Source organism: Entelurus aequoreus, linkage group LG26 (assembly GCF_033978785.1).
Source record: "Entelurus aequoreus isolate RoL-2023_Sb linkage group LG26, RoL_Eaeq_v1.1, whole genome shotgun sequence".
NCBI classification, from domain to species: domain Eukaryota; kingdom Metazoa; phylum Chordata; class Actinopteri; order Syngnathiformes; family Syngnathidae; genus Entelurus; species Entelurus aequoreus.
Window position 1 is genome coordinate 111,103 of NC_084756.1, and position 14,928 is coordinate 126,030.

The 14,928-nt window shown below is 36.5% G+C and overlaps 1 protein-coding gene across 2 annotated transcripts in view; it reads left to right on the plus strand.

The window, feature by feature from the left end:
- The window catches only part of LOC133643139 (dual specificity tyrosine-phosphorylation-regulated kinase 4-like), a 76,704-nt gene that overhangs the window by 24,321 nt on the left and 37,455 nt on the right, over positions 1 to 14,928 (plus strand). For both annotated transcript variants that reach the window (XM_062037547.1, XM_062037548.1), the window contains 2 exons: positions 2,718 to 2,858; positions 2,922 to 3,060. In XM_062037547.1, the coding sequence (XP_061893531.1) occupies positions 2,718 to 2,858; positions 2,922 to 3,060 (280 nt within the window). The remainder of the gene's footprint in view (positions 1 to 2,717; positions 2,859 to 2,921; positions 3,061 to 14,928) is intronic.

A 14,928-nucleotide genomic window follows, 5' to 3' on the forward strand; every position in this document is an offset into this window, starting at 1 on the left:
TTACCCGGAATTACCAGGAATACCCCCCGCCCCATTTAAAATGAATGGGTAATGTACAAACCTCTCCATATACCACATTACTCAAGCGATTTTAACGTTCCACCATCCACACACTCCACTCACCTTGGACAATCAACTACCATCTTCCATGTTCCAAGAAATTCCAGTGTTTCACAGAATTCCCGGTTTTTCAAAGCCCTATTTTCACCTATTCGTGGAAAATGTTCACAGTCCACTTTTTTCAGCCGTCTTTGACCATTCCACCTTCAAAACATTCTTCTTAATTGGGACAACAAAACGACCATTTTTCTTTTTGTGTAAATTCCCGGTTTTCCCGAAATTCCAGGAATTTCGACATACATATTTAAACTCAAACTGGTACTACGTCAAGATTTTTACAACCGATTCCAAAGATTTCAACACCAACCTATTCATATCACCTAGGACAAATTCTCAAATTTCTGGGAAATTCCTATTCAAATGAATGGACGTATTCATAGTTCTACAATTCCCAAAATTCTCACAATTCCAATTTTTTTTACCTGATTCCTTTCAACCATCCACCCACACTGCTTTTCACATACGTCAAATGCAAAACAGGTTTTCCCTTTCCCCAAAATCCTGGTTTTCCAGGAATTTCCGGTAATTTTCTGCCCTTTGACAATGAATGGGCAATATACAATGGACTGCATATAAATTCAAACCATCATGTTTCCCGGTTCAGAAAATTCCCTGATTGCCCGGAATTACCAGGAATGTCCCCCTATTGACAATGAATGGGCAATACACAAACCTCTCCATGTCCAACATTTCTCAAGCGATTTGAACCGTTCCACCATCCACACTCCACTCACTTTAGACAATCACCTACCATCTTCCAAGTTCCAATAAATTCCAGTGATTCCCAGAATTCCCGGTTTTTCAGAGACCTATTTTCACCTATTCGTGGACAATTTTCACAGTCCACTTTTTTCAGCCATCTTTGACCATTCCACCTTCAAAACATTCCTTTAATTGGGACAACAAAACGACAATTTTTCTTTCCGTATAAATTCCCGGTTTTCCCGAAATTCCAGGAATTTCGACATACATATTTAAACTCAAACTGGTACTACGTCAACATTTTTGCAACCGATTCCAAAGATTTCAACACCAACCTATTCATATCACCTAGGACAATTGTTGTATTACCTATATTTACAAAAATTCCCATTTTTCACGACATTCTCAAATTTCTGGGAAATTCCTATTCAAATGAATGGACGTATTCATAGATCTACAATTCCCAAAATTCTCAAAATTCCAATTTTTTTACCTGATTCCTTTCAACCATCCACCCACACTGCTTTTCACATACGTTGAATGCAAAACATGTTTTCCCTTTCCCCAAAATCCTGGTTTTCCAGGAATTTCCGGTAATTTTCTGCCCTTTGACAATGAATGGGCAATATACAATGGACTGCATATAAATTCAAACCATCATGTTTCCCGGTTCAGAAAATTCCCTGATTGCCCGGAATTACCAGGAATGTCCCCCTATTGACAATGAATGGGCAATACACAAACCTCTCCATATCCAACATTTCTCAAGCGATTTGAACCGTTCCACCATCCACACACTCCACTCACCTTAGACAATCACCTACCATCTTCCAAGTTCCAATAAATTCCAGTGATTCCCAGAATTCCCGGTTTTTCAGAGACCTATTTTCACCTATTCGTGGACAATTTTCACAGTCCACTTTTTTCAGCCATCTTTGACCATTCCACCTTCAAAACATTCCTTTAATTGGGACAACAAAACAACCATTTTTCAACCGATTCCAAAGATTTCAACACCAACCTATTTGTATTACCTATATTTACAAAAATTCCCATTTTTCACGAAATTCCCAAGTTTCTGGGAAATTTGTATTCAAATGAATGGACATATTCATAGTTCTACAATTTCCAAAATTCCATTTTTTTTACCCGATTCCTTTCAACCATCCACCCACACTGCTTTTCACATACGTCGAATGCAAAACATGTTTTCCCTTTCCCCAAAATCCTGGTTTTCCAGGAATTTCCGGTAATTTTTTGCCCTTTGATAATGAATGGGCAATATACAGTCGACTGCATATACATTCAAGCCATCATGTTTCCCGGTTCAGAAAATTCCCTGATTATCCAGAATTACCAGGAACGTCCCCCCATTGTCAATGAATGGGCAATATACAAAACTCTCCATATCCCACATTTCTCAAGCGATTTGAACCGTTCCACCATCCACACACTCCACTCACCCTGGACATTTAAACTACTATTTTCCAAGTTCAAAAAAATTCTAATGGAATTGCAAATTGCAGTTGTTATATCTTATTCAGTATGATTACGTGTGTGCTTAATTCAGCCTCAATTCACATAAACCTTTCTATTATTCAACATTATTATTGTCAAATGTTTACAATTTTGTCCATACAGACAATATTTATAATCATGTTTTGCAGTAGTGGGCATTCAAATTGTTTTAAGTTGCTTTCAGAGGCATTCAATTAGATTTGCTGATACCTGCTGTGAGATGTTACTTAATTTTGCTGGTGTACAGCCTCTTGGTAATAAAAAAAAAAATAATTTCCCAGGTATTTGCACCAATTACATATAGTAGCGATACGGATAAAATCCCAGCGATATAGTAAATGGTTTTGTGGGTGCAGTGAGGATGTTTGTGTTCCCAGAGGTCATAAGCTTGCACAGACCGAGTTGGACAATCTAAAGACTCTGCAGCGGCTGGACAAGACCAACAAAGCCAACATGGTCCACATGAAGGAGCACTTCTACTTCCGCAACCACCTGTGCATCACCTTCGAGCTCTTCGAGTGAGTGGAAGGCCTCTCGGTGGCCGTGTACGTCCTTCTCACACTGAGACCTTCTCCCTGCAGGAAGGACCTCCACAAGGCCTTAGTGGAAAGTAAACTGCAGCGGCTCTGTGAGGCCGACATCAGGAAATATGCCATTGACGTGCTCAAGTGTCTGAAGGTGTTGAAAGACATGCAACTCATCCACGGCGACCTGAAGCCGGTAAGTTACAGAAACTGCCCGTCAACATCCTCCTGGAAAAAACATCTGGCAGATATAAAGGTGTCTTTAGTAAATTGGCTTTTGGTGGACAGAAATACTGGCTGATGCTTCCGTATTGATGTAGCAGGCACTTTTATGGACTTAGTAGACGGTGAAATACAGCGTCTGAATTTTTACGAGCGCAAACTGGTTCCCGCCCACAGCATCGCACTAATCCGGTAGAGAGATGAGTGCTGACTCAGCAGTTTTCTTCTGAAGAGAGCTTCTTGTTTAAACATTATACACTTGTTCTATATTTCTATGAAGGCCAATTTAACCAGATGACAAAACGTTGCCATTAACAACTTTGTCTTTCCGCAATTCTAATAACTAGGGCTGTGAATCTTTGGGTGTCTCACGATTCGATTCACTATTGATTCTTCGGGCCACGATTCGATTCAAAATCGTTTTTTTTCTCAATTCAACACGATTCTCAATTCAAAAACGATTTTTTCCCGATTCAAAAGGATTCTCTATTCATTCAATACATAGATTTCAGCAGGATCTACCCCAGTCTGCTGACATGCAAGCAGAGTAGTAGATTTTTGTAAAAAGCTTTTATAATTGTAAAGGACAATGTTTTATCAACTGATTGCAATAGTGTACATTTGTTTTAACTATTAAATGAACCAAAAATATGACTTATTTTATCTTTGTGAAAATATTGGACACAGTGTGTTGTCAAGCTTATGAGATGCGATGCAAGTGTAAGCCACTGTGACACTATTGTTCTTTTATTTAATTTTTTACAAATGTCTAATGATAATGTCAATGAGGGATTTTTATTCACTGCTATTTTGAAATTGTAACTAATATTGATACTGTTGTTGATAATATTAATTTTTGTTTCACTACTTATGGTTTGTTCTGTGTCGTGTTTGTGTCTCCTCTCAATTGCTCTGTTTATTGCAGTTCTGAGTGTTGCTGGGTCGGGTTTGGTTTTGGAATTGGATTGCATTGTTATGGTATTGCTGTGTATTGTTTTGTTGGATTGACTCATTTAAAAAAAAAATAAAAAATAAAAATTAAAATAAAAAAAATAAAAAATAAAATTGATTTTTTTAAAATGAGAATCGATTCTGAATCGCACAACGTGAGAATTGCGATTAGAATTCGAATCGATTTTTCCCACACCCCTACTAATAACAGTACAAATTAAAACGGTCATTATTTCTATTAACCTCACAAGAAGGCAGTATCCGCATTGAAGTGTCAGAAGTGGTCAAGATCCAGTATGGGTACTTGCCATTGAAATTATATATATATATATATATATATATATATGTATATATATATATATATATATATATATATATATATATATATATATATATATATATATATATATATATATATATATATATATATATATATATATACATATACATACATACATACATACATACATACATACATACATACATATATGTATATACTGTATGTATATATGTGTGTGTGTGCTCTGCCGTGGGTTCCCCTGACCACCACACACTGGCACGAGAGACCCGGTATTCTGGTTACAATAATGTTTTTATTGAGTCCACTCTGCGGCAAATAAGGTTGGGTATCGTTTGAATTCGAACGATTCCGATTCCGATTCTTTGTTTCGATTCCGATTCCTGACGATTCTCGATTCCGATTCTTTTAAGAGGCAGGGTCAAAAAAAAGTTTAGGATATTTTAAATGAGCTAGCTAACCTACAGTCTTTCTGAATGAAATCGTCTGACATTCTCCATCAATTTTAATTCTATTAACTTTTTATGAACTTTACTATAAATTCCTCACAGGGCTGTTTTCAACTAGAATATAAATATCAAATCTATGAACTTGAATATATAAATATTATAAATTATGAATACATTTTCCCAGGGGTACACTTTCCTCAAGAGAGCTTTATTTTTGAAAACCTCATGAAAACACATTTACACACAAGTGTATGATGCTGCAGGAAACCTCATGAAAACACATTTACACATAAGTGTATGATGCTGCAGGAAACCTCATGAAAACACATTTACACATAAGTGTATGATGCTGCAGGAAACCTCATGAAAACACATGTACACATAAGTGTATGATGCTGCAGGAAACCTCATGAAAACACATTTACACATAAGTGTATGATGCTGCAGGAAACCTCATGAAAACACATTTACACACACAAGTGTATGATGCTGCAGGTACTTAAAAATGTTACCGTGCTCCCACTGATGGGCTAACCTGGTGCAGAAAAGCAAATAAACAATAAGAAACAACTTGCAAAACCCAGTCCAGATTAGCAGCAGGTACAGTATAAAATCAGAGACAGTTCTTGTTTAGGAAAATGACCATATCCGCCTTCTCAGGCAGGATGCGTGAGCGTTCTGGACAGATAGTGTCTCCTGCTGTGGAAAATACACGTTCGCTGGGTGTGGAAGAAGCTTGAACGCATAAATAGGAGAAAGCGCGATCTGACAGCAAAGGATAAGTCTTTTGTTGGTTCCACCACCATGCAGCAGGGTCGTCAGACATAAGTATCGGTGGAACGTCCTGGTACATCTGCAGCTCTCTCTCCACTCGTTTCTTGATGGACATGGAGCTCTGTTATTTCGCGGTTATTTCATTTTTTTTTTGTAAAGTAAAGCCACACTTTTGACCGCCGACGCCCGCTATCCATGCTTGAGCTTGACTGACTCGCTCGGCTATGCTAACACTTCCGGCGGTGGGCGCTTCTTTGTTGGTGTTCAGCGGCTTCTTCTTCCGGTTCGGCGGACATATTTTTTTCCGGTCGGCGGACTGGGTATCGAAACTAGGAATCGAAATTTAAACTTTTGAACGATTCCGGGAGAATCGGAAAGTTAGTCCCGGTTCCAATCGATACTCGATACCCAACCCTACCGGCAACCGCACTCGACTTTTCAGTCTTAGTCTCTCTTGCTCTCCGTTGTGCTCTCCAGCGTGTGTCTTTCTCTCTCTCTAACTCCAACTCCAACCACATGTCTCGTTCCGGCTGCTGCTGATAAGGGCGACAGGTGATTAGATAGCAAGCCCCAGCTGGGCAATCTGCTCACCACGCCCCCCTCCACAATATATATATATGTATATATATATATATAAATATATAATATTATATATACATACTGTAACGACCGCTTGTGATAAAGTGTATGTCCGTGTATTATTGATGTTCATTGTTCCCGTGATGGTGAACACCGTGGCGGAGAATGAGGACGTGTTATGTGTCTGGGGGTGAAACACGCAGACAAAAGTGTCTGCACAGAGGGAAATTGGGCTTCTTATCAGCATAATATCAACAACTAATGTTATAAAGAGCGTCAGACTTTGTGTGACTTCCTCTGGAGGCTACAATACAATATTTTACTTAAATTTTCACGTTAAAAAAAACTCATTTTTTGGGCTTTTATTTTGCCGTGGTGTGCTGCCAAGATCAATTACCTTGAGGGGAAAGAAACCCCGGCTGTGTTGTGCAATATATTTAATAAATGACCTAATTAATAAATGAGCTACAGTTAGGGCTGGGCGATATGGCCTTTTATTAATATGTGGATATTTTTAGGCCATGTCACGATACACGATATATATATCTGGATATTTTGCCTTAGCCTTGAATGAACACTTGATGCATATAATCACAGCAGTATGATGATTCTATGTGTCTACATTGAAACATTCTTCTTCATACTGCATTAATATATGCTGCTTTTAAACTTTCATGCAGAGAGGGAAATCACAACTAAGTCAATTTACCAAAAGTGTATTTATTACACCGTTATTAAGCAGTGGCACAAACATTCATGTCATTTCCAAAACAGAAAGTGCAAGATTGTCAGAGACCTTTTAAAACAAGCTATACGTGCACTTTTGTGCATGATGTCACTAAGATGACTTAACTAAATTAAAGTGCACTTTTTTGTACAGAACGCCACTACAATAGTTTAAAACAAATAAAGTGCACTTTTGTGCATGATGTCACATAAGATATTTCAATAAGTGTCAAATAAAAATTAGCTGCATAATAGGAAATCAAATAGTGTATGTCCTTCGCTATGTGGTAGGTTCCTGCGGACGTCATCTCCTTCTGTTGTTGACTATTTTTTTTCATACGGTGTTGATCTGGAAATGGTTGCTTTATTACAGTATAAATTGACTGCATTCATTATCAAGATTGTGTGTGTTTTGGTAAATATATTAGCGGTCGTCTCTCTGATGGCTGTGATGATGCTCCTTATTTCTATGGCCTGCTCCATCCATCTTTTGCATTGATTGATCCCTGATCAGAAAATTGTCAGTGATGTGGTTGTTCCTTCTGCTTAAATCTGTTTTCTTTGGTGGATATTTGGTTTTCTTCTGTTTTTGTGTACCGTATTTTCTGGACCATAGGGCGCACCAGATTATAAGGCGCACTGCCGATGAGCGGGCCTAGTCAGGTCTATTTTCATACAAAAGGCGCACCGGATTATAAGGCGCATTAAAGGGGTCATATTATGATGTTTTTTTTCTAAATGTAAAACACTTCCTTGTGGTCTACATCAGTGTTTTTCAACCACTGTGCCGCGGGAGATGATCTAATTTCACCTATTTGGGTTAAAAATATTTTTTGCAAACCAGTAATTATAGTCTGCAAATGATTTGTTGTTGTTGAGTGTCGGTGCTGTCTAGAGCTCGGTAGCGTAACCGTATAATACTCTTCCATATCAGTAGGTGGCAGAAGGTAGCTAATTGCTTTGTAGATGTCGGAAACAGCGGGAGGCAGCGTGCTGGTCAAAAGGTGTCTAATGCTTAAACCAAAAATAAACAAAAGGTGAGTGCCCCTAAGAAAAGTAATTGAAGCTTAGGGAAGGCTATGCAGAACTAAACACAAACAGAATGCTGGACGACAGCAAAGACTTACTGTGGAGCAAAGACGGCGTCCACAAAGTACATCCGAACATGACATGACAATCAACAATGTCCCCACAAAGAAGGATAAAAACAACTTAAATATTCTTGATTGCTAAAACAAAGTAGATGCGGGACAGGAAGGAAGACATGAAACTGCTACAGGAAAATACCAAAAAAAGAGAAAAAGCCATTAAAATAGGAAGAACTAAAACGCTACACAGGAAAACAGCAAAAAAGTCCAAATAAGTCAGTGTGTGATATGACAGGTGGTGACAGTACACCTACTTTGAGACAAGAGCTATATTGATGCATGCTTGGTTATGGTTTAAAGTCATATCCAACAATTGCAACAACGACTTTTTACTGTCAACTGAGTTATGTTTTTTGATGATGTCTGCTGGTGGTGTGCCTCCGCATTCTTTCAACGCAAAAAATGTGCCTTGGCTTAAAAAAGGTTGAAAAACACTGGTCTACATAACATGTAATGGTGGTTCTTTGGTCAAAATGTTGCATAGATGATGTTTTACACATCATCCGCAGTCTCCACGTATCTCTAATGTGTGACTGCCATCTGCTGGTCACACTTATCATTTCACCGTGTACCAAATAAAATATCTTCGAGGTCGGTAAGCACGACCAAAATTATTCCGTACATTAGGCGCACCGGGTTATAAGGCGCACTGTGGCGTTTTGAGAAAATGAAAGGACTTTAAGTGCGCCTTATAGTCCGAAAAATACAGTACTGGTAAGTCTTCGGACTGTCTCCTTCTCACATTCTTTCTAGTGTTTTTATTGCAGGTTCTAAATGTTCTTGTGGTTTCTCCCATAGACTTTTTGTTGTATTGCATGGAAGAGACTGTTTGAGACTTGTATTATTAGATTGCACAGTACAGTACATATTCCGTACAATTGACCACTAAATGGTAACACCCCAATAAGTTTTTCAACTTAATCAATTCATGGTAAGTTCATACATGACGTCACATTTGGTGTCAATGTGTCTTTAGTGTGTACGAGTTTTTCTCAAATGTTTTCATAATGAGTTGTGTTGTGATTCTGATGTATGGCAGTGTTATCATTTTTAATGTTGCTTTCTTGTTTTGCTTCCTTGTACTGGTTCTGCCTGGCTTATTGCTTTTCTTTGTTTTTGGCCCATCTGGGATGTTGGCTGCGTTAGAGCGTGTTTGTCTTCCTCCTGACTGTCTTTATTGTCCATTATGAGGCTGCTCCGGTTGGAAGGTGTTCATGTCCTGATGTCCAAAGGAGGAACCGGTTGGTATGTGTTCCCGTGTCTAAGAAAGATATTTCCTCTCAATGTGTTATCTATTGTACTTGGGTGATCAGTGAGTGTGTACAGTCTTTGTTATTCCCAGTATGTCGTCTACGCGTCGCGTTTGGCTTCCTGAATAGCTTTTTTTCTCCAGGTCCTCTATGAAAAAACTGCTCAAGTGTTGCAGTGTCCTCAATTCGGCACTTGGCCCGCGAGACGTCGTTATAAGAAATCTAACCCACAATGTGAGCAATATGCTTTGAATAGGAGAATGTGCAGCATTAACTTATATGACCCAATGCAAACAACCTTCCCAAGTCATGTGCAAAAAAATAAAAATAAAACATGTAACCAACACAAACTGTTCACAGACATGGTCACACTTAACACAACCTGCTCACTGATCTTTGTGGATATTATAAAAAAAACGTCCATGCACCATTGTGGAATTCTTAGAATTTCGGGAAAACCTGGAATGTTTCTAGTTTCTAAACCAACTTGGTTTTTTGTCCAAATATTTTGACAGTGGAACGGTTGAAATGGGATGCAAAAAAGGAAAAAGTGTAGTCAAACAAAAAGGGTTGGAAATATGGTTAAAAAAAACCAGGAATTTCTAGAAATGCGTTGAACGTGGAAAAATGATAGTTTGAATATCCAGGATGAGTTCAATGTGTTGAAGGTGGAATGGTTTGAATCGGTTGAAAAATGTGGGAATTGTGGAAGTTTGAAAAATGGACACTTTATCTTGAATGGGTAAAATGGAAAAAAAAAAAAGAATTATTGGAAATCCGGGAATTTAAAAAAAATTGTTGAAGTAGAGCACATAATTCCCAAACAAGCCAAATATTTTGAAGTTGAAACGGGTTGAATCAGATGAAGCGTGGAAATTTTGGAACTTTAAAGAATGTCCTATTGATTTAAATGGAATTTTCGGGAAAAGCAGGAATTTTTTTGAAAATGGTAAAAAAAACCTTGAATGGTTTGAATGAGTTGAAATGGTTGGTGTTGAAATTTTTCTAATTTGTCGAGAAATGTTGAAGTAGTAACATGTTGAATTCAGAAATGATATTTCCCCTCTGTGTAAACTGTATGTTGGCGGTGTTATCTTCTGCACTTTGGTGATCAGTGAGTGTGTCCAGTCTTTGTTATTCCCAGTATGTCGTATACGTGTCGCTTTTGGCTTCCTGAATAGCTTTTTTTTCTCCAGGTTCTCTATGAAAAAACTGCTCAAGTGTTGCAGTGTCTTCAATTCGGCACTTGGCCCGCGAGACGTCGTTATAAGAAATATAACCCACAATGTGAGCAATATGCTTTGAATAGGAGAATGCGCAACATTAACTTATATGACGAAATGCAAACAACCTTCCCTAGTCATGGTGCAAAAAAAATTCATAAAACATGTAACCAACACAAATAGTTCACAAACATGGTCACACATAACACAACCTGCTCACTGATCTTTGTGGATTTTATAAAAAACGTCCATGCACCATTGTGGAATTCTTGGAATTTCGGGAAAACCTGGAATGTTTCTAGTTTCTAAACCAACTTGGTTTTTTGTCCAAATATTTTGACAGTGGAACGGTTGAAATGGGATGCAAAAAAGGAAAAAGTGTAGTCAAACAAAAAGGGTTGGAAATATGGTTAAAAAAAACAGGAATTTCTAGAAATGCGTTGAACGTGGAAAAATGATAGTTTGAATATCCAGGATGAGTTCAATGTGTTGAAGGTGGAATGGTTTGAATCGGTTGAAAAATGTGGGAATTGTGGAAGTTTGAAAAATGGACACTTCATCTTGAATGGGTAAAATGGAAAAAAAAAAAAAGAATTATTGGAAATGCGGGAATTTTTTTTTACAATTGTTGAAGTAGAGCACATAATTCCCAAACAAGCAGAATATTTTGAAGTTGGAACGGTTTGAATCAGATGAAAAATGTGGAAATTGTGGAACTTTAAAGAATGTCCCATTGATTTAAATGGGTATTTACAAAAAATGTGGGAATTTTTGGGAAAAGCAGGAATTTTTTTGAAAATGGTAGAAAAAAAAACTTGAATGGTCTGAATGAGTTGACATGGTTGGTGTTGAAATGTTATGTTGGCGGTGTTATCTAGTGTACTTTGGTGATCAGTGAGTGTGTCCAGTCTTTGTTACTCCCAGTATGTCGTCTACGTGTCGCGTTTGGCTTCCTGAATAGCTTTTTTTTTTCTCCAGGTTCTCTATGAAAAAACTGCTCAAGTGTTGCAGTGTCCTCAATTCGGCATTTGGCCCGCGAGATGTCGTTATTGTAATAAGAAACCAATACCACAGTGTGAGTAATATGCTTTGAATGGGAGAATGCGCAGCATTAACATATATGACCCAATGCAAACAACCTTCCCTAGTCATGGTGCAAAATGTTTACAGACATGGTCAGACCTAAAACAAACGTATAAAAAACGTCCATGCACCATAAAAAAATCACAGTTACACCCATTTAAATCCACTACAATGCATGATGGGAAATATGCAAAACACTCTCCACACTTATTATCCATGTTTATGTATATGTATATATAAATATACTGTATGTGTATATATATATATATATATATATATATATATATATATATATATATATATATATATATATATATATATATATATATATATATATATATATATATATATTGGGGCTGTGAATCTCAGTGTCCCACGATTCGATTCAATATCGATTCTTGGGGTCACGATTCGATTCAAAATCTTTTTTTTTTTTTTCAATTCAACACGATTCTCGATTCAAAAACGATTTTTTTTCTCGATTCAAAAGGATTCTCTATTCATTCAATACATAGATTTCAGCAGGATCTACCCCAGTCTGCTGACATGCAAGCAGAGTAGTAGATTTTTGTAAAAAGCTTTTATAATTATAAAGGACAATGTTTTATCAACTGATTGCAATAATGTAAATTTGTTTGAACTATTAAATGAACCAAAAATATGACTTATTTTATCTTTGTGAAAATATTGGACACAGTGTGTTGTCAAGCTTATGAGATGTGATGCAAGTGTAAGCCACTGTGACACTATTGGTCTTTTTTTTTTTTTTATGTCTAATGATAATGTCAATGAGGGATTTTTAATCACTGCTATGTTGAAATTGTAACTAACATTGATACTGTTGTTGATAATATTCATTTTTGTTTCACTACTTTTGGTTTGTTCTGTGTCGTGCTTGTGTCTCCTCTCAATTGCTCTGTTTATTGCAGTTCTGAGTGTTGCTCGGTCGGGTTTGGTTTTGGAATTGGATTGCATTGTTATGGTATTGCTGTGTATTGTTTTGTTGGATTGATTAATTTAAAAGAATAAAAATCGATTTTTTAAAAATGAGAATCAATCCTGAATTGCACAACGTGAGAATCGGGATTCGACTTCGAATCAATTTCTTCCCACACCCCTAATATATATGTATGTATATATATATATATATATATATATATATATATATATATATATATATATATATATATATATATATATGTATATATATATATATATATATATATATATATATATATATATATATATATATATATATATATATATATATATATATATATATACACTGTATATTAGGGCTGCAACAACTAATCGATTAAATCGATTAAAATCGATTATAAAAATAGTTAGCGATTAATTTAGTCATCGATTCGATGGATCTATGCCATGCGCAGAGGCAATTTTTATTTATTTTTTTAATAAAATTTTATTTATAAACTGCAACATGTACAAACAGCTGAGAAACGATAATCAACATAAGTATGGTGCCAGTATGCTGTTTTTTCCCAATAAAATACTGGAAAGGATAGAAATGTAGTTTGTCTCTTTTATCCGATTATTAATCGATTAATCGAAGTAATAATCGACAGATTAATCGTTTATCAAATTAATCGTTAGTTGCAGCCCTAATATATATGTATATATATATATATATATATATATATATATATATATATATATATATATATATATATATATACACTACCGTTCAAAAGTTTGGGGTCACCCAAACAATTTTGTGGAATAGCCTTCATTTCTAAGAACAAGAATAGACTGTCGAGTTTCAGATGAAAGTTCTCTTTTTCTGGCCATTTTGAGCGTTTAATTGACCCCACAAATGTGATGCTCCAGAAACTCAATCTGCTCAAAGGAAGGTCAGTTTTGTAGCTTCTGTAACGAGCTAAACTGTTTTCAGATGTGTGAACATGATTGCACAAGGGTTTTCTAATCATCAATTAGCCTTCTGAGCCAATGAGCAAACACATTGTACCATTAGAACACTGGAGTGATAGTTGCTGGAAATGGGCCTCTACACACCTACGTAGATATTGCACCAAAAACCAGACATTTGCAGCTAGAATAGTCATTTACCACATTAGCAATGTATAGAGTGTATTTCTTTAAAGTTAAGACTAGTTTAAAAATATCTTCATTGAAAAGTACAGTGCTTTTCCTTCAAAAATAAGGACATTTCAATGTGACCCCAAACTTTTGAACGGTAGTATATATATATATACTGTGTATATATATATATATATATATATATATATATATATATATATATATATATATATATATATATATATATATATATATATATATATATATATATATATATATATATATATATATATTTGTGTATATGTATACATTAAATTCGGGAAAGATCCAAATATTATTCTTACCAATTCAAGTTTAAGCAGACCTATTATGCAAAACCAACTTTTCTTACCGGTTGGTACCTGTTTTTGGGGTCTACATAAGTCCCAAAAATGTAAAATCAAAGCATGGAGGCATGGTGGAGATATGTATAAAACAATCTTGCCTTCCACCAATCTTCCCCCAAATGAGCTGTTTGGAATTTGCCCAATTTGTCACATTTTTCCCAAGTGTGACGTCAGCCGAAATCTCCATATATGGTAGTTTCACCCATAGTGCTTTGCAGGAATCCGCCATTGTAGTCAATAAGCTTATTTTTCTTTATCCTCTTGTTGTGGGGAAGACTGGCTCGCACATGCACATGCATCTTCCGCTGTTGTCATTTTAAGTACAATGTATGTAGCGTATAGTTCGAACTTATACATGTCAGTAGATTCGCTATGGAAGCGCTAAAAACTACAACAAAGATGGCGGGGAGAAGACACAGTCAAAGTGGAGGCACGTAAATAAGAGTGCCCACAAAACGGCTTATCTTGAAGAAACGTTTAAAAGCGGCTTGAAGATGGTCTGTAAAACATAATTTTTGCAACATTTTGACCAAAGAACCACCATTATTTGTAATGTCGACCAGGGGTTCTTAACCTTTTTGACTTGGAGGCCCAACTTTTCCACTACACAGGGGCCCAATCAAATTAAATTTTACTCTTGATTTGTACCATGTTTAATAATTATATATATATATTTAACACATAAACCTTAGATTAAGTCAGGCTGATTACAAATACAAGTACAAAATAAATGTACATACAATCATCCATCCATCTTCAACCGCTTATCCGGAATCGGGTCGCGGGGACAACAGCTCCAGCAAAGACCCCTAGACTTCCCTCTCCAGAGCAACATTAGCGACTTCCTCCTGGGGAATCCCGAAGCGTTCCCAGGCCAGAGAGGAGATGTAATCCCCCCATCTGGTCCTTGGCCT